Below are 22,383 nucleotides of genomic sequence, written 5' to 3'. Positions count from 1 at the left end.
ATTCCGGTCCTTTGGCGCAGGTGCGGGAAGCCTACCTGGAGTTCATGGTGTCGGTGGCCTCGATGCTGCGGGCGGACATGAACCTCCCAGAGAACAGCTACCTGGTGCGCGAGGACATGGTGCAGGTGCTGGAGCTGGAGACGCAGCTGGCGAACGTGAGGCCGCAGCCCGGTGTGCGGAGACGGGGGGGGGGGGGGGGGGGCTGCCCCACCCCAGCCTGACCGCCTGCCCCCCCCATCGTGCAGGCCACGGCCCCGCAGGAGGAGAGGCATGACGTCACCACTCTGTACCACCGGATGAGCCTGGAGGACCTCCAGAACAAGTTCGGCCTGAAGGTGAGCTCCCGCCCCCCCACGCCCCCCCATCCGCTAAGCCTCCGAAGGATCCCACGGGCACACACGCCAGGCGTGCGCTCACACTGGGACAGCCGGTGGCAGCTGGGTTGTCCAGGGCCACAGGCGCCCGTCTACGAGACGACCGCAGCAATGACCCCACTTTTCGGAGCAGGAGACGAGCCTGGGAGCTTTGCTGATTAACCCGAGCCAGGGAGACGCCCACCCAGGGGTCTCGGTCCCCACGTCTGCCCCACCGACCCGTCCACCCCAGACTGAAGGCTGCCCCACGCCACCACACCCTCAAGCCCTCCCTCCCTGCTGACCAGGCTTACGCGCGGGCCGGGGGCTGGGAAGAGCCAGAGAGAGGGGCGTACCCCGCCCAACCCCAAACTCTGCTGGCTGGCCACCCTGAGCCCCCAGCTGGTCCAGCAGCCCCCCCAGGAGGGGCAGAAGTGCGATGCTAGCCATCGCCGACCTTACGGCGGAGGCCAAGTCAAAGGGCGGAGAGGGTGGGCGAGGACAGAGCCGAAGGCAGAGGCCAGAGGGCCTGAGCGGGGATGCAGCCGAAGGCAGAGGGAGGCGGCGGGGTGGGGGCAGGGATAGAAACGGAAGCGCTTAACCCCTGATCAGAAAATGCTGTGTTTGGAGCCGCAGAACAGAACGGGAAATCTCAGGGACTCCTGCCTGGGGCTCATGGCACCTTGTGTTCCGGAAGGCTCCGCGGTCCCCGGATCCTGCCCTCTTCCTTGGCACGGGCTCCCAGTGAGGACCTGCTGTGGCCACCCCCTCAAGACAGCCCAATAACTGGCCCACCCCCCAGCGGGCACTTTGGGCGGCTAGGCCCTGCTCTGGCACGGGCCGCATCCAGGAACCGCACAGGCAATCCCCCACCCTGCACCCACGCTGCCGTGCAGGCCAGGAGCGAGAAAGATCAGGACTTGCAGGTGTCAGAAAGCGGGGGCGGGGGGGCACGACGGCAGCCAGGAGGGGCCACAACAGGCAGCCGAGCAGTCGTGGAGGAGGGACCATCTGGGACATGCGGCCCAAACACAGGGGCAGCCAAGACCAAGGTCCTGAGGCGGGAGCTGCAAGGCTGCTGGAGGGCCGATGAGGCCGGGAGGTGACAGGGCGCACCGGGCCAGACTTCCTGGGCACCGGCCTTGACGCTGCGGGGAGGGGTCTGGGGCACCGACGTGCCTCACACTGAGGACCAGCTGCAGCACGGCCCGGGCAGGAAATGGGGCCGCTGGGCCAACTGTTAGCAGACGCGGCGAGAGGGGGTCTGCTGGAGCCGTATCGAAGGTGGACCCCACGGGGTTTGCAACTGTGCTAAATGTGGCGAGTGAAGAAAGAGAACTCGATGGCCCGCGGGTGCCATGCCACGGAGATGGCACGGGAGCAGCCCTGGGGATGCTCTGGGAGCCAGGCCTTGGGGCGTCTGGTGCACGATGCACTTGTAATGCTTAGACTTGCGTCCCCGTGAGCATGTGCACACAGGCCTTCCTCAGATCAAAACCACCACAGACACCACAGACATGGCCCTGCCCCTGCCCTTCCCCGAAGCAGCCACCACCCCGACTTCTCCCACCACGAGAAGCAACATCAGAACCAAGCAGGCTGGCTCGTTTGCACAGGGCCTCTGTCGCCCTGCGTTTTGTAGGTGAGCCTCGCTGTCGTCCTATCCCACACGTCACTGGGCATCAGGCAAGTTTCCCGCATCCTGACTGCTGTGTGATCCATTCTGGGAACATGCACTTCCGCCCCTGGGGAATTCCGGCCCTACTCTTTTTAGACCTCTGGGTCAGATCCCATTCTGGGCTCTTCTGAATGAAGTGGCCGTGCTCATTCTAGTGCATGTCTTTTGGGGTGCACATGCGCGCAGTGCTGTCGAGTGTCCACCGGGGAATGAGATAGCCGGTCACAGAACACACGTGTCCATCTTCAGCAGACAGCGCCACACTTTCCCCCTGCGTGCAGAGTTGCTGTCCCCAACAGCAGTGTATGGAATGTCCTCGTAAGATGCCTTACACATCTCTCGTCAGATTTGCTCTTAGCCGTTTGGTTTTTTCATACTGTTATGAAGGGCCTCATTTTGTAACATATCTTCATGGTTTTTGTCGTTGGCATACAGAGATTCTGACCGTACACACGGCAGTTTTACTCAGTGCACACATGAGTTCTGGCGGTGATAGTGATGGTGCACATCTTGTTTCCTTCCTAAGAGAAGAACCTGCCCCAGTCCGCCATCTTCCTGTTGGCCGCCGACACTTTTGTTTCTGTGTCGCTGCTGTCGTACGCAGAGTCCCTTCATCAGATTAACGAACTTACCTTCTGCTTCTATGCGCTAAGAGTTTCTATCCTGAACTGATGTGACATTTAACAAATATCTTCCTCTCTGCATCCATCAGAACTAGGGTGGGATTTTCCTGCTTTATCTCGTCATCACAGCGTGTTACAGGATTCGATTTTCAAATACCACACCAGACCTGAAGTGCTTGATTAAATGGAATTTGACTGTGGTTCACTATCCATTTCGTGTAGATACAGATAAGCCCGAATTCCCAAGATTTTCCTTACGGCGTTTGTATCTATGATCATAAATGAGACCGCCTGTTTCCTTCTTTCTGTGATATCCTTATTTTAGTATTAAGTTACTCTTGGCTTCATCATTCCAACAGAGAAGGGTTTTCTCTTCCCCTCTCTCTTCTGGGAAGTTCAAGGTGGATTGGCAATATGTCTCCTTTAAATGTCAGATAGCATCCACTGGAAGAGCCAGACGAGTATGGAAATTTCTACATGGGAGTATTTCAAATTAAAGATCCATTTATTACATATAAGACTGTATCGGCTACTCTCTGGTCATTTTGCTAAGTTGTGGGGTTTTTTTCAGGCATTTCCCCACCACATTGAAGTTTTTAAATACATCAGCATAATCTCTTGTCGCAGTCTGTAGGCACTGTGCTAATGTCACCCACCCTTCTCCTGGTTCTGATCATCTGCGCCTTCTCTCTTGTCTGAATATTCTTTGGTGAGAGCTGGATTTTCTGGATGCCCAGGAGCTATGTCTACCTCTCGGTCTCTCCCTCTTTCTCCCCATGCCCGCCTTCCCCAGGGATTTAACTGGACGCTGTTCATACAATCTGTGCTGTCCTCTGTCAAAATCAAACTGCTGCCAGATGAAGAAGTGGTGGTCTACGGCATCCCCTACCTCCAGAACCTTGAAGACATCATCGACGTCTACTCAGCCAGGTGAGGACCCAGGGAAGGGCCCAGAGGCTTCAGCATCCTCGCCTCTGCCCCCGCCCCTGCCTCGGCCCCTGCAGCTTCTCCTGACAGGAGAGGACCCCGGGGGGCATTTACTCAGGGAGTGAGGGACAGGAGCGGGTCAATGTTAGTGGCTGACAGAGCCTTAGAGAGAGATGTGAACCCTCCTCGCGGTGTCTCAAGCACCCGGGAGCAGACAGGCTGGATCTGGGGCTTGTCCTCGAGGCTTTCCCCACCACCCTGCTTGCGGCGATCTCTCTGCTTGGCACAGAACGAGTCGACCAAGAGCCCATAAGACCAGTAATCCCTCTGGGCACATAGCACGCCCCTGTTCCATACCCACGCCCCTGTCCCATACCTCAGGACCGTGCAGAACTACCTGGTCTGGCGTCTGGTGCTGGACCGCATCAGCAGCCTGAGCCAGCGATTCAAGGAAGCACGGGCCAACTACCGCAAGGTGAGACCCCACAGAAGCAGCTCCTGCCCTGTCCTGCCACTGGCTCGCTTGGTTTACGGTACGGAGCGCCCGCTATGGGCCAAACACCAAGGTCCACCCAAGGGTCAGAGCCATGAAAGAGCCTAACAAGGTACCTGCCCTCTGGGGGCCATCGACAAACTGGAAGTCGGCTCCTTCAAAAGCAAACGTAGAACAGCAGGAGAAGGGACAGGACAGGGAGAGCCTCTCTGTGAAGGTGATGCTGGAGACCTTGAGGAGAGTGTGACAGGGCAGATCCCCAAGGCAGGGAACACCGCGGGGCCATGTGAGGGAGAGGACACAGGTCAGGGAGAGAGATGGGGCCAGCAATCGTGGGACCGATGCATGGATTCCCCACGCCCTGAAAGTTGCCGAGGCGGTAAGAGTGAGACCCACAAGCTGGTGTCCTGCTGGCGCGGTCATTCCGGCTGCTCTGGAGGTGGAGTGGGGTACAGTCAGGGCAGAGCAGGGGACCCACTGGGAAGCCCTTTGGTCTCGGTGGCTCTTCTGGGACAATGATCCGAGGGGACGTGGAATCAGAGTGGAGACAGGTGCCATCATCCAGGTGGGTGACAGGTTGGACCAGGACATCAGCAGCAGACAGAGGGGCCTACGGCAGACAGTTGAGGTACAAATGGGGGGGCCAGGGAGTCAGGGGGACTCTGGTTCTTCGCTAGAGAATGGGATGGGCAGAAGTCCTCCAGCGCATCAGGAAAACATGGCAGAGCAGTTGGGGGCAAGTCTGGACCCCTGCTTGTCACGCTGGGTTGGAGACATGACTAACCAAGCATCTCCTCTCTGGGGATGGGAAAACTGGGGGCCGCAGAGCTGGGGGGCTTGCAGCTGAGCGGGGTCGGGCCCCCAGGGCCTCCAACGTCAACACGAGCCTGTGCTTTCGGGTGGGGCTGGAGTCCTTGTGGTCAGAATCTGGCCAGCCAGGCTAGGGTGGCAAGAACAGGGGGCGAGGAGGCACTGAGGGCTGAGTAGGGCCCTACCACTGCCCCAGGGTAAAGGCACAACCCAGAGCCTGAGTCGGGGGCCCTTCCCCGAAAACTGCACTCTCGGTCCTGCCCACACCCGTGGCTAGCCCTCAGAGGGGACTCTGAGTTCCTCTGTGCCCCCCACTGGCTCCTGGGCTCCCCGAGGCCGAGGACAGGGAAGCCGGTGCTGGTAAAGGCAGCGGTGAGCGAGCGTGAACGGGACCGGCCGCCGCAGGCGCTGTACGGCACGACGGTGGAGGAGGTGCGCTGGCGGGAGTGTGTCAGCTACGTCAACAGCAACATGGAGAGCGCCGTGGGCTCCCTCTACGTCAGGGAGGCCTTCCCCGGAGACAGCAAGGAGGCGGTGGGTGCTCCGCCCCTGTCCATGGTCCATGGCCCGGGTCCAGGTGCTTCTCCCCGCAGGGACGCTGGCCCACCGTTGGGAGGGGGGTCCCAGCCCTACGTGGTGACTCCTGGCTCCTGGGGTGGGCAGCCCAAGGGCCCCCCAGCTGCCCGTGTGTGCTCAGTGATCTTGGGAGCTCACATGTGCCCGGCACCCTTCCCATGGGGAGGCCAGAGGCCCTGCCCCCAAACTGACAGGTCTGTCGGGGAAAAGGAACGGGTCCTACAGGCTCGGAGTCCAGGGGTGGGCAGGTCCCAGGCCCACCCAGGTGAAATACCGACAGCCATGACCCCTGTCCCCATGGGGATCATCCCTCATCCCCACCCCAACGCCACAGCAGGGACGGGGCTCTGGACCCGACTCCTGCAGAGACCCCAAAGCTGGTTGTGCAGGACAAGGGCCATGCACTCCCCCCAGGTCAGAGAGCTCATCAACAAGGTGCGGGCGGTGTTCGTGGAGACCCTGGACGAGCTGGGCTGGATGGACGAGACGTCCAGGAAGAAGGCCCAGGAGAAGGTGCGCGGCTGGAGCCCCGAGGACTTCCCGCCCCAGCGTGGGCTCCCGGGGTGACCGTCAGCACACCCGCTTCACAGAGGAAGACACCGAGGCTGGGTGTGGCTTGCCCAGAAAGAGGCTGTGGGCAGAGGCGGGACCCGAAGCCAACTGTGGGAGACCCCCCCCGCAGCACCCCTGGGAACAGGTGTGGGTGGCCATGGCCTCGGAGCAGAAGCCCCACTGGGCCAGTGTGACAAAGGGAAGCTGAGCCCCTCCGCCCAGCCCTCGCCCCGTCACACCCTGGCTGGCTGTCAGGCAGACCTTCCGCCTGGCGCTGAGCTGGTCCACATCTGTCCCCATTAAACCTCCCCACAGCCGGCACGGAGGGCCGCGTCCGTGAGCCCCTTGCCCACAGGGCAGTGCAGCAAGGGGCAGAGCCAGGATCCCCGTGGTGGGGCGGGCACAGACTGGCCCAATGTCCTCCCTAGGCCATGCACATCCGGGAGCAGATCGGGTACCCAGACTACATCCTGGAGGACAAGAATAAGCACCTCGACGACGAGTACTCCAATGTGCGCCCCGCCCGCAGTCCAGGGGCCCCCACAGCCTCCCGTCCCCTCACCCCACCCCGATGGGCCCCCGGCCCAGCCCTGTGAACCAGGAGCCTCCAGGGTCGCTGCAGGGGGTGCCGGCACTAACCCGGCCCTCTCCCTGGGTGGGCCGCTCCGGAGTCAGACGGGGAGACCCAAGCCACCAAAGGGCCCCTCCCCCACCCGCATCCAGAGCCCGCTGGCCTTGTAGGGGACTACCGGGCCAGCCCCACGGCCTGTCCCCAGCCACTCTTGGCCCCTCCCTCACCCCCGGCCGTGACCGCCCCTCTCCCATAGCTGAACTTCTCTGAGGACCAGTACTTTGAAAATGGTCTTCAGAACCTCAAGGCTGGAGCCCAGCGGAGCCTCAAGAAGCTGCGAGAGAAAGTGGACCAGAACCTGTGAGTGGGGACGGCATGCGGGAGCCGGAGGGCTGAGGATGGGGCCAGCTGGGGGGGTGGTGCTGGGTCCGACTCAGAGCCCACTGTGCCTTTGCTTTGGGGCTCGGGGAGGATTCAGATCTGTGGACTGCCCAGACCTCACCCTGGCTGTGGGCGACGCTGGTCTCATGGCATAGCCACTGTGACAGGGGCCCAAAGTGACCTGGAAGCCAGCAGGGGGGCTGGAGGGAGGGCTCGGAGACACAGGCTCCAGGAGACCGCCTGTTCGTCACAGCTGGATCATCGGGGCGGCCGTGGTTAACGCGTTCTACTCCCCAAACCGAAACCAGATAGGTACGTTCATGCCCTCTGACCGACCCCAGCCCCTCCTCCTGGGGGGAACCTCAGCCCGTGCCCCGAAGGAGAGAACCTCTCCCCACCTGTAGGAACTTCACCCATCACCCCAGCTGTGGGGACGTTCCTCTCCTTTGTCTGTGAGCGGTGGGGGGTCCTGATGGGGGCTGCACACCCCACCCCAAAGGCAGCCGAGAACCATGGGAAGAATCTGGATCTGCTGCGCACTGGCCCTGGCCCTGGCCCCTCGGCTCCGGGCCCTGACTTTCTTGTCTGGAACATGGGCCTGTTTGGAGCCCCACCTCCTAGGCCACGGGGTCCCGAGGCAGGAGCCCCAGGGTGCCCTCCCCGAGCTGGCCCATGCGGGTGCGCGCGCTCAGGGCTGCCCCCACCTGTCCCCGAGCAGTGTTCCCCGCTGGGATTCTGCAGCCCCCTTTCTTCAGCAAGGAGCAGCCCCAGGCCCTGAACTTCGGGGGCATCGGGATGGTGATTGGGCACGAGATCACTCATGGCTTTGACGACAATGGTAGGGAAGCTGCGTGGGGTGCTCAGAGCGACGCCGCCACACACCCACACACTCCTCCCCTCTGCACCGAGCCGCAGTCCCGGGAGGGGACTGAGGGACAGGGCCCTTGGGCCATCCAATCAAGCCCTTCAGGATTCAGATGGGGACACTAAAGCCCAGGGCATGGGAAAGATTTGCCAGGTCCCCAGGGGAGCTATGCTGGCAGGACAGGTCTTGAATAGCAGGTCCCGGTCTGGCCTCTTGCTCTAGGCAGAGCCATGGAGGAGAGGGCACAAGGGCCTGACCCTGCCCCCACCTCCCTCACTGGCCCTCCCTGGGCCTGTGACACAGAGACAGGGACACCATCGCTCGGGTAGCTCGAAGCCACAGCTCCTGCCCTGGAGCCTGACCGGTGTCATTCCTGGACAGCCAGCCTCCTCCAGCCTAGAGATGTACTGACCCGATGTTCCTGCCCCGCACCATGGGCCAGGGACACCTGTCTGGCTCTAGCGGCCTGTGACTGTGTACACAGGCTCCTGCTGCAGCCCAACGAGGCTGGCTTTCCCACCGGGCTTGACCACTTGACCGTCTAAGGGCAGCCTCTTGTCCCCCGCAGGACCACATGCTCCCCTTACCTGGGGTCCAGACAGTTTGGACACCCCAGCAAGGGTCTTAAACCCTGAGACCAAATAGCCCAGGCCCTGACCTCAGGGGTGACACGGGAGACTCCCAAAGCCCCCCTCCCAGACCCAAGCAGCCTGCTGACATCGCGCTGACCTTTCAAGCAGGCCAGTGTCCTTCCGGGGCCCGCTCCCTGCTCACACGCGCGCGCACTCTAGCTATTGGGGCTCCCAGGGCACATGGAGGGAGGCTGGCCCACAGGTGTGGGCAGCCCACCTGTGCCCACCCAGGCCGGAACTTCGACAAGAATGGGAACATGCTGGACTGGTGGAGCAACTTCTCGGCCCAGCACTTCCGGAAGCAGTCGGAGTGCATGGTGCGCCAGTACGGGAACTACTCCTGGGATCTGGCGGACAACCAAAATGTGAGCAAGCCCCGGCCGCGCCGCCACCCCCAGGGAGCCCACACCCCAGCCCTGGGCCCCGGGGGAGGCAAGGTGGCTCTGGCCACCACCCCCTCTGCCATCCCGGGTCCTGTGCACAGGTGAACGGCTTCAGCACGCTCGGGGAAAACATCGCTGACAACGGAGGGGTGCGGCAGGCATACAAGGTAGGTCTGAGCGGGGCCTCTCAAGGACGGGTGTCTCGGTGAGGCAGAGACGGTGCCCCGCCCAAGCGGAGGCGTACCCCGGAACCCGCCTCCATGGGTCCTGGGAGGCAGCGGGGCCCCGGGGGAGCCGGCCTGGCGGCAGGCAGGCACCTGGCTGTTCTGCCCGCTTTTCACCCGGAGCTTAGAGGAGCCTTCGACCTCTGGGGAAGCCGCTGTCCGTCTCCATGTTAGACGGCAACACTCCCCACATATCCACCGGCTGCGGCAGCACCCCTACCCCTGCAGCCCCAAGCCCTGGGCCTCGGGAGCTCATTCCGGGTGGGTCCTGCGTGGCCGTCTGCCCAAGCCCCGCCAGCGGAGCCTGAAATGACCACGAGGCCATTAAGGAAGGAGTGACCGTCCCTGGGGGGTGTTCAAAGGGCCATAAGCGGCAGAAGCAGGACCTCTACCAGGAGTAGTAGGCCTTGGTGCCGGGACTCCAGAGTCCCTACGGGCTGGTGTGCCCCCGGGAGCGAGGGCAGGCCTGGGCCCAGCTCCTGTCTGGCACCTGCAGGCTTACCTGAAGTGGATGGCCGAAGGCGGCAAGGACCAGCAGCTGCCAGGACTGGAGCTCAGCTACGCCCAGCTGTTCTTCATCAACTACGCGCAGGTAGCAGCAGCCCCAGTCCCCACCCGGCCGGCCACCGTGCCCCGAAACCAGTCGGAGGGCCTCCACTGTGGGATGCTTCCAGGGGTGTGGACAGCGGGCAAGCCAGGCAGAACCAGAACTTAGAAGCCTGGAAAGGTTCCTAGAGGAAAAGGATGGCCGGGGATTGGAGCCCGAGGGCTCGGATGGAGCTGGGGCTCCCTTCCCCGCACCCGAGAAGGGGCAGCCTGGGACAGGCGGCAGCCCTCATGCCTAGAAAGAAACGAGACCACAGGCCCGCCCCAACTGCGCCTGGATCCCCTCAGGGCCCCCATATTCCTCCGTCCCATCCCCCCAGGCCCGCAGCCACACCCTTCCTGCGCCCACAGGTGTGGTGCGGGTCCTACCGGCCCGAGTTTGCCATACAGTCCATCAAGACTGATGTGCACAGCCCCCTGAAGTACAGGCAAGTAGCCCCAGCTACCCGCGGGCAGACCCCCACCCCTAGCCCGCGCACCCAGGGAGGCCGGCTCAGGCCCCCGGTCGCCCTCAGGGTGCTGGGCTCGCTGCAGAACTTGGCGGCCTTCGCGGAAGCCTTCCACTGCGCCCAGGGCACCCACATGCACCCGCAAGAGCGCTGCCGCGTCTGGTAGCCATGGGCGAGCCGCACTGCGTGGCCCACGCGCACCCGCCGCCCGAGGCCGGGCGTCCCTTCCGCGCGCCGCCGGAGCAGCGGGCGAGGCCAGCACGCATCCCACCCCGCGGCCGGAGCGCCGCCGCGGCCCCCGGGAGAGCGGCGCAGCCGGGGCCCTCCGCGCTGGAGGTCAGGGCCGCTGCGCCCCGGCCCCGCAGACCTGTTTAACTGTCCGCATCCGCTCTCCGAAGCGACCTTGTCAGCTGTCCATGCGCTTCAGCCTTGAGCTAAGTAAACGCTTCAAAGAAGTCAGTGGCCTTGTCTGTTCAGGAGGGCCCCGGGGGCAGTCGGGGTGGCAGTCCCCCAGGCCAGAAGCACTGGCTGCTCATGACCTAAGTGGTGGCCTCGGGCAGAGCGGCAGCCAGGAGGGGAAACAGCAGGGTACCATGTGGACGGGGGACCACTCCTGCTGACCGTCCCCAGGGCCCCGGGCTGTGGGCACAGCAGTGACCAGGATATCTCCAAATACTGTCCCTCTGCAATCCCCTTTCAGAGGGGCAGAAGGGCTGCTGAGGTTGGCAGGTGGGCCAAGGGGACTAGGGAGCCACAGCTCAGAACTGAGACCTGCTTTTATGTAACTAGAGGCCAGTGGAGGAGTTAAACCACACAGGGACATTGTCACCTGTCCTGGGTTTTAAAATGACCCTCAAGAGGAGGACTGAATGGGCAGGGGGATAAAGTGGAAGGAAGCCGGGAGGCCAGCGAGGAGGCCACTGTGGTCACCGAGGCCAGGCCAGGGGAGGACAGGAGGCGCTGAGACAGTCATCTGAACCCACCAGACCGGAGAGCCCCTGACAAGGGCGGCGGGGGCAGGTTTCCACTCTGGACATGTTAGGCTCCAGTGCCTGCTGCACGCGCCAAGGAGTGGCACTGGGGGAGCCGGGGAACCAGGCTCCCAGCAGGGGGCAAAGGACCCATCCCATCAGGGAAGGTCCTTTGTCTCCCTAAGTCCCACTGTCCTCCGTGCTCCAGCAGCTAGACGAGACCACCTCCTCCCCGGAACGCAGCAGACATGAGCACTGAGCCTGACCCCTCCAGGCCGGGCTCTCTCCTGGGGAGTTCCCGATCCCACCCTTAGCTCCCACACCCTGGGCCTGTCCTCAGACCCCTGACTCTCCTGTGCCACAGGCTGACATCACCAGGGAGGCTGCAGGGGCACTTCCAGCACTCCCTACGCCCTCCAAGGGAAGCCTGCGGACCCCTGACCACCCTGCTGGCCGGTGGGGGGAGGGGGGCGGCGGGAACCAACAGAGAGAGGCGCCAAGGCCTTGGGGCTCAGAGCCAACGAGGAAACGTGGTTTAATGCTCACGGCCACCCTGGTACCCAGCAGAGCTTAGTGCCCCGTCCAGCCGTCCCGGGAAGACTCTTCACATCCGCTCCCAGCAAGCCTGAGCCAGCAGCCACCTCGAGATCCCCAGAGGCCTCAGGGGTTCACCCTGTGCACACTTCTTCATCACACTGTGGAGCAGCAGAGGCCCCGTCAGGCCGGCCAGCCGTCCCGGAGTCAAGGGCAGCTGGTCCCACCCACCAGCCGTCTGGGGCCCAAGTGCGGGACACTTCCCTCATTCGGGCACAGGAGGCCGCCCCCAGGAACTCACTAATGCTGGCTATGGTCACCTGGGATGAGCCCTGCCCCCCCCAACGAGGCTTAGAGGACAGGCGGCTTGTCTGCCCCGCACCCCTGGGTAGAAGACTGTCATCTGGGGAGGGCGCTGCAGTGCCCACGGGTCCGGCCAGCCTGCCCCCAGCTCCCCACTGCTCTTAGCCTGTTACCCCTCTGCAGACTGGGGTGACCGTGACATCCTGGGCTGCCACGAGCGCAAAATGACCTGAAGCCTGCAAGGTCCAGCCTAACACATGGCCACACCCAGCGCTCAACCCAGGGAAGGTGGGTGTGCGAACGGGCTGTTCTCGGCAGGCAGTGTCTCCCGCCCCCCCCCCCCCCCGCCCAGGCCCAAGCTCACCTGGGGCGATTCACTGGCACAGCCCTCCGCAGAGAGGCCCAGGGCCTGCAGGATGCGCTCCTGGGGAACATAGTCGCCTGGGGACTTCTGAACGAAGTGGAGCAACACTCTGTCACCACCTACAGCAGCGGGAGACAGTCAGGGTACCCCTGTGGCCAGGACGACAGGGCAGTCCTCGTTGTCCGAGACCCCACCTGGCTGCCCTGACCAATGGGCCATTCTGACCATGCCCCACCCAGCTAAGCCAAGAACCTCGTCACCCCACAGAAAAGACTGGACAAGAGAAACAAAGCCGAGGAAGGGAGGAGGAGGGTCAGGGCACACGGCCAACTTCAGCAAGGCCTTCCCACCCCGTGGGACCAGGCACTGGCCTCTGACGCCCCCTCCCCAGCCCACCTTTGGTAACTACCAACAGCCCTCCGCTCTGTAGCAGGTCCCCAGACAGGTTCCCCTGGATGCCGACAGCTTTGGCCTGGAGGGAGGGAAGCAGGTCCGGGTCAGCCCTAGAGGGAAGTCCCACCACCCCAAGTCCCACCCAGCCTTGGCAGGCACAAACCTTGAGGGCCACATCGCGCACGGGCTTCCCCAGGGCAGCTGGCACGATACTCAAGCTGTTGTACCTGCGAAGAGACAGCTGGCTTGTCCAGGCTCTGGCTCCTCTCTGAAGCCCCAGCACCTGTCCCCAGACTCTACAAGGTACACAGAGCGGTCCACACAAGGCGCACAGAGCAGTCCACACAAGGTGCACAGAGCGGTCCACACAAGGCGCACAGAGCAGTTCACACAAGGCGCACAGAGCAGTCCACACAAGGCGCACAGAGCGGTCCACACAAGGCGCACAGAGCAGTTCACACAAGCGAGCTTCACCTCATCTCACCAGGGACTCAGGGGCCTTGGGGCAGCCAGGCCAGCAACCAGCCAGAGCTGGAGGGCATCCAGACCGGGGTCAGCAGGTCTGGGGCCCCACAGAAGATCTGAGGAGGGTGACCTGGCTCCCAGGCTGGGTGAGCGGGGAGGAGGTGGCTCAGCTTGGGCCACTAATCAGGCAGAGCAACAAGCATATGACCCAGGCACTGGAGGGGCTCTGATGGCCCCGGGCCCCCTCTGCAGCCTGCCCGGGCTTGATCTTGGGTGAGAAGCCGAACCCACAGTTCTAACAGCTCCCAGGAGACAGCCCTGCAGGACCAGCTGAGCAGGGGATGAGCCACCTGCCCGGGAAGAGGCCCTCAGGGAGAGGATGAGGAGGCAGTGTCCCCCACTCACCGCCTGAAGCCCAGCTCCCTGTAGAACTGCTTGCTCTCGTCCAGGTAGAGCTCTGGAAAGCAAAGGCCCAGGGGTGCACTCGGGCCCAGCCTCCTCCTCGCCCACCCTCCTGCACCCAGCCCGCGTCTGCCCTTCTACCCAGCCGGGACAGGGAGGAGAGAGGAGCAGAAGGGAGCTGAGCGTGTCCCCGCTGCTAGAGGAGGGATGGAGACCCAGAGGGGACAGAGAAAGGGAGGAGCAGGACTCATCTGGACCCTGCCCCTTGGCCCAGAGCTCTGGGAGGGCAAATCCTGAGAGCCAGGGAGAGGAGGTAGCCGGGTGGGAGTGTGGGGGCAAGCAGCAGCCTTGACCCAGCTGCTCCTGCAGGCTCCTGGGGAGGTGGTGAGTACCCGAGGCCGGCGTCAGCACCAGGCTGTGCCACTGTGCCCCGCGGAAAGGGCGTCACGGTTGGGGGATGCGGGTAAGGGAGGCAGGTGGAGAACCCAGGAAAGACGACTGGAGGTCCTGGAGCGAGAAGGGTCAGGGCTGGGCAAGGAGGGGATGACCAATGCCCTGAGCTTGAGGGGGGGTCTCAAGGCAGCTGGCCGGGCTCCGGCTGTGGGAGAGGAGAGCACAGGCACCTCCTGAGAAGTAGCCCCCGTCCAGGAACTCCTGCAGGCCCAGGGCCTCGGGCCCCACGCCCACCAGGCGCACGCCGTGCCGGTCCAGTAGACCCCTGAGGCTGCTGAGGTCCCGGGCGATCCAGCGACACACGGAACAGCCGAAGCGCCGCAAGCCGGCCACCACGCACGCCTGCTCGCGCCACAGACTCCGCAGCTCCACGGCCTGCGTCGGATGGACAAGGGGTGCCGCTGGACCACGGCCCACGCGCGTCCGCGCCCCCAGCCCCACCACGACCCTCCCGGGACCCAGAGGCCGGTCCAGGATGCCGTTGCCAGGGCGCACGGGCAAGTGCCAGGTGCCCACGCGCCGTCCCGCTCTCGTCTGGCCTCACCTCCCCGGTCACCGCATGCTTCAGGACGCACGCGCCCACGCGCGCAAGGTCCACCGCGCTCATGTCTCGCGGCCACCCCGTCCCCTGCGCCGGCTCCGCGGCGGCCACGCTCTCGGCCGGCTTGGCCACACCCCTTCCTGCAGGCCACGCCCCCAGCCCGCGACCGCGTCGGGGCAGATCTGCCGGCCCGGCTCCACCCGACCTGTTTTGCATATGCATAAGCCAGTCGGCCAATGGCGTCCCTGCGCTGGGGAGCGCGGCGGGCGGGCGCGGGCACGCGGTGCGCCTGCGCACAGAGCCGCGTCGCCGGGGCGCGGCCCCGCTGGGGTTTCTGGTGTCTCTAGGGAGGCCGCGGGGTCCCGGGTCGGGAGTCCGGGGGCAAGCGGCTTGCCGGGAAGGGTCGAGGCGAGCGGAGTGAGCGCCCGTGTCGCGGCCCTGCGGGCCTCGCTCTTACTTCGACCTGAGACGCCGCGCACGCCCCGGTCCCGCAGCGCTGCGCGGGTGTCCCCCCGCCTTAGCTCCGGGACACGGCCTCGGGCGGCGCGGGCCCGGGATCGGACGGCGCTGTGCTGCGGCCGCGCCGCTGAGAGCCCGCTCACCCCGCGTCCCCCGGTTTACCGATGGCGGACGGGGACACCGGTGACTTCGCCCCGAAAACGGTCCCTCGGGCGGACATCCGCCCCGACCCGGGGCTCCTGCGTTCGGCTCGCTCCCAGGTCCCAGGGGGCCTCCAGGGCCGGACCAGGCTGCAGAGCCCAGAGAGCAGATGCCTCCCCTGCGGTGGGGAGAGGGAGCCCCCGAACGGCAAATCTGGGCCAGGACAGGGGCTGCTGCCCCCTTGCAGGGCTGCGGATGGAAGGAGCGGGCCGGCTGGAGCGACGGGCGGGCGTCCAGCCCCCGTCTCCCACGGGCAGCGTTCGTGTCCGGTACTAAGGCAGGGGGAGCAGAGAGACGAAGCAGACCACCGGGGAAGGAAGAATCCGGGGCGGCCCACGGCTCCAGAGCCCGGGAGTGCAGCCCCCAGAGGCCAGGGAAGGTGCTGTGAGGAGGGGGCTGCCGGCCCTGGGGAGCGGGGACCCCACAACGGAGGCAGCCAGTTTCTGGGACAGCCCTATAAGGAGGAGCGTGAGGTCAGCGACTCCTGTCCGCGTCCGTTGCTTCTCTCTCTAGGGCTGCTGGCGCTGGAGCTTCAAGGGGGCTGCAGGCAGGGGAGGAGGAGACGGGGTTGCCACCCCAGGCCCGGACCCCCGAGCAGGGACAGGGCTGGGCAGCTGAGGGACAGCGACAGAGCAGCAGCCCACGGGCGTCCTCGGAGACGGACTTTACCAAGGCGACTGGAGGCCTGGGCGTGGGCCTGGGGCTTTTACTGAGTGGTGAGCAGGAGAACGCAGCCCCTGCCCCTGGGGTCCCCGCAGCCACCCCCGGAGTCCCAGCCTCTCTGAGTGGGTGGGCCTGAGCACGCCCATTGCAGAGGTGGGGTCTCACCCACAGGCCGGGTCCCAGGTCAGAGTCCCACAGAAGCGCGTCCCCCTGCACGCATCGCTCCGGGTCGCTGCTCACTGTTTCGGAAGGACCTGAGGTGCTCACGGGACTCCTCCCTCCCAGTGGGCATGGGGTCCCCCTTGGCTTGCTGGGCGACAGCCCACGCGCCCGAGAGCACGAGGCATGTCTCTGGCCTCTTGGAGCAAAGAGGGGCAGGTCCAGACCATCTCCAAGGTCGCCCTGCCCAACTAGTTCAACCCAGTACCCCCAGAGCGGACGGCTTGACGGTCCTGCAGACCCCCTGCCCCCAGCCTCGCTCGTCCCCGGCCATCCGGCAGAGGGAGGGTCCCCACGAAGGGTCCCGGCAGGACCCGCAGGGGACGTTGGCCAGCGGGCCGCTCGCAGGACACGAAGCTGCCCCGAGAGTGCTGGTCGGCTGGATGGGCGAGCGAGGGGGGAATCGGGCCCATCTCAGGCCGCGCAGCGTCCCCTGTAAAGTCAGACTCGGGAATGGGGCCGCAAACCCCCCCTTGGACGTGGTCTGTTCAGCGATCTGTCAAGTGACATCCAGTGACCGTGTGGAAATGAGAAGGCAGAGTGCAGCCATTCTGTGTGTCCTGGTGACAACAAGGGGTGACGGTCCAGGGTGGGGCCTCCCTCTGACAGGCACGAAGGCTGTCCTCCTCAGTGTCCCCAGGACCTGGGATTAGGTAGTGACCCCAGGGCCCGTGGTGCCAAGGTCAGGACAAGAAAGGGGCTCAAGGACCGTCCACGCTGGGCCACCAGCAGTCAGCTACTGAAGGGGTGGTTCCTGGTCCTGGTGAGGGCTCGACCTCAGGATCTGATGGGGACCTGCCCGGGGCCCGTGGAACTGGACACCCACAGCCGGGTCGGGATGGGTCTGCTGGGAGGGAAGCCGCCGCGGGTAATGGATTTGCAGCCTCACGGATGAGGGAAGTCGGAGGGTTTCATGCCCATCCCAGGAGCCCCGGGCTGAGCGGGGACGTGGGAGCCATGGGGCCCCAGGGGGGCTCCTCAGGACACTTGCCATCTGAGGCGTCAGCAGGGGTGCGCTGCCTCTCACCAGCCCGCCCCCCCTGCATCTTGGGGCCCCAGGCACGTGGGGGTCCCCCACCCCTAAGCTGCCCACAAGGTCACCACCTTGGGGGGCCACAGTGCTCTGGGGAAGCCCAGGTAGGGAGAGTGCCTTCTACATGGGGAGATTAGGGTTAGGGTCTGAGCATTGTCTGTACTCCAGAGACCCGGGGACGGGCCATGTTGCTTTTTTTTTTTTAATTTAAGGTTTTATTTCTTTATTTGACAGACAGAGATCACAAGTAGGCAGAGAGGCAGGCAGAGAGAGAGGGGGAAGCAGGCTCCCTGCTGAGCAGAGTCCGATGTGGGGCTCGATCCCACGACCCTGAGATCGTGACCCGAGCCAAAGGCAGAGGCTTTGAGCCACTGAGCCACTGAGCCACCCAGGCGCCCAGCCCTGTTGCTTTCTGAGCCCACTGGCCCACGGCCCATCTGTGAGATGGGAGCAGGAATGAGCCAGCCCAGCCCCAGCCTGGGGACAGGTGGGGTGTGGACAGTGGGTGCAGCTCAGGGAAAGCAAAATGTCACCCCCACCCTGGGTGGGAGCACTGAAGGTGCTCCCCCTCCCCGCGGCCTCCAGCAGTCTGGGGAGGGACCCCCTGTGCTGAGCTGTGCTCAGGAATGTGTAGGTGGAAACCAGCCCCTCCATCCCTGACAGAGGGCACTGCGTGGGAGTCGGGGTCCTTTGGGGGGCCGGTCACCCTGCTTCCGTAGACGCTGTGACAGGAGCAGGAAAGCAGGGGGCTCCTCTTGTGGCCTTGGTGCCGGTGCTGGAGGGGAGCAGCCGGGGGCTCCCCGGGTGTCAGGGCAGCCGAGGAGACGCAGACGCACAATTGGGGGGCCCCCAGCTCTACAGCAAAGTCAGGGGGCCGCTAAGGGACAGGGAGTCCAGGAGAGACTCCTGAGCCAGACCTGGGTGCGGCTCACTGAGTGAGGCAGGAGGAACTGCCACGGCTGTGCTCTGTGGTCCCGCCTGGTGGCCTCCCCCTCCCTTTTCGAGCTCTTCTGCCTTGCGGTCACCTCCTGCCTCCTGCACCGCCGGCCCCGCGCCCCCTTTCTCCCATGCCTGTGGGCTCCTGTGGGGTCCTGGCCATAGGCAGCTTGACCCCGACAAAGCCCGGTATGGACAGACTGAACCGATTGCAACAGCCGATGCTCCCTCGCGGGGCCCCAGTTTCTCTTTCCCTTTCAGTTTAGACGAGGCAGGTTCCAGGTTGAGTGTGAGCTGGGCTGCTGGCGGGGGATGAGGGGTCCTGAGGAGGGACATGGAGCCTCCTGGAGGCTGGGAGCCGCCCCCCTGCAGCCGGGCACCCAAGCCTGATGCCCTGAGCTAGGTGAGTCCCGGAGCCTCTGTGTGTGTGTGTCTGTGTGTGTGTCCGTCCCAGCACTTTCTGGTGTCCTATGTCCTGACTCCGCAGGAGCCCAGCTCTCTCTGCGGACCCTGCCCTGGGCCCCATCTGCTCCCGGTCCCACATGGGCTTTTGTCCCCCAGCATTGTCGCTCTGGGCTCACCCACCCCCTGGCCCCCAGTGCCCTGATCCCACAGTATGGGGGATCAGCTTGACATAGGCCATACCCACCAGCACCCCCTCATGTGCTCCTCTGCCATGAGCCACCTTTGTCTCCAAGCCCTGCTCACCCCCAGCCCTCTGAGCCTCTCCTTGCCCATCTGTAGGACAGGCTTGTGGGTACCTACCATGCGCTGAGTAATACTGGACGGATCACGAATGCCGTGTGATATCAATGACTGTCATGCTGGGAAGTCATTTCTAAATTGGAGTTGTTTTGCTCAAATTAAAAAATTAAATTTTTTTAATTTTTAAAATTAATTTTTATGTTTATTTTTATTTATTTAATTTAATTTTAAAAAATTAGAAATGACTTTTTAACTTGTCCTCAAAAAGTGTATTTTGGGGGACGCCTGGGTGGCTCAGTGGGTTAAGCGGCTGCCTTCGACTCAGGTCATGATCCCAGCGTCCTGGGATCGAGTCCCGCATCGGGCTCCTTGCTCGGCAGGGAGCCTGCTTCTCCCTCTGTCTCTGCCTGCCGTTCTGTCTGCCTGTGCTCGCTCTCGCTCCCTCTCTCTCTCTCTGACAAATAAATAAAATCTTTTAAAAAAAAAATGTATTTTGAGGGGCACCTGGGTGACCCAGTTGGTTAAGCCTCTGCCTTCAGCTCAGGTCATGATCTCAGGGTCCTGAGCCCCATGCCGGGTGCTCTGCTCAGCGGGGAGTCTGGCTGCTTCCCCTCTGCCCCTCCTCCATGCCCGTGCCCCCCGCCCCACTTTCTCGCCCTCCCAAATAAATTAAAATCTGAAAAAAAAAAAAGAGTATACTTGGCAGGATGACTTGAGAGTATGTAAATATCGTGTTTCTCTGGAAAGTTTCTGGGAAATCGGGACAAGCTAGGACCGCGGTATGGATGAACGTGTTTGGAGGAGATACTTGGCGGCTGTGTACGGCTCCGTTCTCGCCCGCCCTTGACTGAACAGGGCGTTCAGCTGGAAGGGGCGAACTCCCCTTGCATTGGGTCATTCACGCGCCATCACTCCTCAACGAGGGCTTTATGGCTCCAGTTTTATCCACTGAGTTTTAATCTATTACTCTTACGTATTTTGATCTCCAAATTGTCCCAAATTGTTCCAGCCAGAGACCCTTTATCCTGGCTTATGGATGTTTTTTGACTGACTCCTACCAATCCATAGCCCTCCGTTAATTTCTGGCCCAACAGAATGTGCCCAGCTCTCTGGGTCTTACCCAGCCCCGTCCTGGGAGCAGACATTTTCCCGAGAAACCCCAATTATTTTTACAGAGAATGGATTTTTTTCAATTTTATTTAAATTCAATTAATTAAAATATGCTATATTATTGGTTTTCAGAGGTAGAGGTCAGTGACTCATCAGCTGCCTTCAACACCCAGAGCTCAGTCCATCACGTGCCTCCTGAATGCCCCTCCCCCGGTTACCCATCCCCCCCGCCCCGCTCCAGCAACACTCAGTAGGTCAGCCTCCCTCTCTCTTTTTATCTTATTTTATTTTTCCTTCCCTTCCCCCATGTCCATCTGTTTAGTTTCTTAAATTCCACATATGGTATCTGGTATTTGTCTTTGACCGACTTATTTCACGAAACACAATACCCTCTCGTTCCTTCCACACGGTTGCGAATGACAAGATTTCATTTTTTGGGGGGTGACTGAGTAATATTCCATTGTGTATAGACACCACATCTTCTTTATCCATGCATCTGGCAGTGGACATCTGGGCTCTTCCCATAGTTTGGCTATTGCGGACGTGGCTGCTACAAACCTTGGAGTGCACGTGTCTCGGCGAATTACTATGTTTGTATCTTTGGGGTAAATACCCAGTAGTGCGATTGCTGGGTTGTGGGGTACTTCTATTTTCAACTTTTGGGGGAATCTCCATGCTGTTTTCCAGAGTGGCTGCACCAGCTTGCGTTCCCACAACAGTGTAGGAGGGTTCCCCTTTCTCCACATCCTCACCAACACCTGCCATTTCCTGACTTGTTAATTTTAGCCATTCTGACTGGTGTGAGGTGGTATCTCAGTGTTGTTTTGATTTGTATTTCTCTTATGACAAGTGAGGTTGAGCATCTTTTCACGTGTCTGTTGGCCATTTGTATGTCTTCTTTGGAGAAATATCTGTTTGTGTCTTTTGCCATTTCTTGGCTGGATTTGGGGGGGGGGTGTTGAGTTTAATAAGTTCTTCATAGAGTTTGGATACTAGCCCTAATCTGATAACACACTTTCAAATATCTTCTCCCATTCGGGAGGTTGTCTTTTGGGTTTTGTTCACTGTTTCCTTTGCTGTGTAAAAGCTTTTTATCTTGTCAAAGTCCCAGTAGTTCATTTTTGCTTTTGTTTCCCTTGCCTTTGGAGATATGTCTAGCAAGAGGTTGCTGTGGCCGAGGTCAAAGAGGTTGCTGCCTGTGTTCTCCTCTAGGGTTTTGGTGGATTCCTGTCTCATATTGAGGTCTTTGTTCCATTTTGAGTCTATTTTTATGTGTGGTGTAAGGAAATGATCCAGTTTCATTCTTGTGCATGTGGCTGTCCAATTTTCCCAACACCATTTGTTGAAGAGATTGTCTTTTTTCCACGGGACATTCTTTCCTGCTTTGGGGAAGATTAGTTGACCATAGAGTTGAGGGTCCATTTCTGGGTTCTCTGTTCTGTTCCATTGATCTATGTGTCTGCTTTTGTGCCAGGCCCATACTGCCTTGACAATTACAGCTTCACAATAGAGCTTGAAGCCTGGAATTGTGATGCCACCAGCTCTGGCTTTCTTTTTCACCATTCCTCTGGCTTTTCAGGGTCTTTTCTGGATCCATACAAATTTTAGGATTATTTGTTCTAGTTCTGTGAAAAATGTTGGCAAAATTTTGATTGGGATTGCATTCAATGTACAGATTGTTCTGGGTGGCATAGACATTTTAACATCTTCATTGGCATTCGTGGTGAATAATCCTTTTAATGTACTGTTGGATCCTCTTGGCTGCTATATTGGTTGGAAATTTTGCATCATTGTTCATCAGGGAATTGGTCTGTAATTCTCCTTTTTGGTGGGTTGTCTGGTTTGGGGATCAACGTAATGCTGGCCTCATAAAATGAGTTTGGATGTTTTCCTTCCATTTCTATTTTTTGAAACATCTTCAGAAGAAAAGGTATTAATTCTAATTTAAATGTTTGGTAGAAATCCCCTGGGAAGCCATCCAGCCCTGGATTCTTGTTTGTTGGGAGATTTTTGATGACTGCTTCAATTTCCTTGCTGGCTTTGGGTCTGTTCAGGTTTTCTATTTCTTCCTGTTTCAGTTTTGGTAATTTATGTTTCGAGGAATGCATCCATTTCTTCCAGATTGACTAATTTGCTCGGGTATAGTTGCTCATAATATGGTCTTATAGTTGTTTGTAGTTTTTTGGTGTTGGTTGTGATCTCTCCTCTTTCATTCGTGATTTTATTTATTTGGGTCCTCTCTCCCTCTCTCTTCTCTTTTTGATAAGTCTGGCAAGGGCTTTCTTGGTCTCGTTAATTTTTTAAAGTACCGTCTCCCCATTTCGTTGATCTATTTTACTGTTCTTTTGGTTTCTATTTCATTGATTTCTGCTCTGATCTTTATTATTTCTCTTCTCCTGCTAGGTTTAAGCTTTATTTGCTATTCTTTCTGCTGCTCCTTTAGGTGTAGGGTCAGGTTGTGTATTTGAGAGTTTTCTTGTTTCTTGAGAAAGGCTTATATATACTTTG

General features: G+C 61.1%; 2 protein-coding genes across 7 annotated transcripts in view; one reads left to right on the top strand and one right to left on the bottom strand.

Moving 5' to 3' along the window:
- The window catches only part of MMEL1 (membrane metalloendopeptidase like 1), a 28,215-nt gene extending 17,637 nt beyond the window's left edge, over positions 1 to 10,578 (top strand). For 5 of the 6 annotated variants that reach the window (XM_045063585.1, XM_004768731.3, XM_045063588.1 and 2 more), the window contains 14 exons: positions 21 to 155; positions 246 to 335; positions 3,448 to 3,584; positions 3,963 to 4,056; positions 5,290 to 5,418; positions 5,875 to 5,973; positions 6,441 to 6,524; positions 6,840 to 6,943; positions 7,218 to 7,276; positions 7,683 to 7,802; positions 8,693 to 8,826; positions 8,946 to 9,011; positions 9,565 to 9,660; positions 10,026 to 10,578. In XM_045063585.1, coding sequence (XP_044919520.1) covers positions 21 to 155; positions 246 to 335; positions 3,448 to 3,584; positions 3,963 to 4,056; positions 5,290 to 5,418; positions 5,875 to 5,973; positions 6,441 to 6,524; positions 6,840 to 6,943; positions 7,218 to 7,276; positions 7,683 to 7,802; positions 8,693 to 8,826; positions 8,946 to 9,011; positions 9,565 to 9,660; positions 10,026 to 10,289 — 1,611 coding nt within the window. In that variant the 3' untranslated portion in view covers positions 10,290 to 10,578. The remainder of the gene's footprint in view (positions 1 to 20; positions 156 to 245; positions 336 to 3,447; positions 3,585 to 3,962; positions 4,057 to 5,289; positions 5,419 to 5,874; positions 5,974 to 6,440; positions 6,525 to 6,839; positions 6,944 to 7,217; positions 7,277 to 7,682; positions 7,803 to 8,692; positions 8,827 to 8,945; positions 9,012 to 9,564; positions 9,661 to 10,025) is intronic. The other variant, XM_004768733.3, reaches the window with a different exon arrangement.
- A 1,027-nt stretch (positions 10,579 to 11,605) lies between these two features.
- On the bottom strand, positions 11,606 to 14,716 carry PRXL2B (peroxiredoxin like 2B). The gene is made up of 7 exons (XM_004768735.3): positions 14,553 to 14,716; positions 14,179 to 14,383; positions 13,559 to 13,610; positions 12,852 to 12,915; positions 12,692 to 12,767; positions 12,296 to 12,414; positions 11,606 to 11,789 (listed from the first exon to the last, which is right to left on the bottom strand). Exons 1-7 carry the CDS (start codon positions 14,613 to 14,615, stop codon positions 11,763 to 11,765), a joined length of 606 nt encoding a protein of 201 aa, XP_004768792.1. The 5' UTR covers positions 14,616 to 14,716; the 3' UTR covers positions 11,606 to 11,762.
- Between the last annotated feature and the right edge of the window lie 7,667 nt (positions 14,717 to 22,383).

Source organism: Mustela putorius, unplaced genomic scaffold (assembly GCF_011764305.1).
Source record: "Mustela putorius furo isolate JIRA1106 unplaced genomic scaffold, ASM1176430v1.1 tig00003853_pilon_pilon_pilon, whole genome shotgun sequence".
Taxonomy (NCBI): Eukaryota; Metazoa; Chordata; class Mammalia; order Carnivora; family Mustelidae; genus Mustela; species Mustela putorius.
Note: the sequence above shows the minus strand (reverse complement) of the source record. Positions and strands in the feature narration are given on the sequence as shown.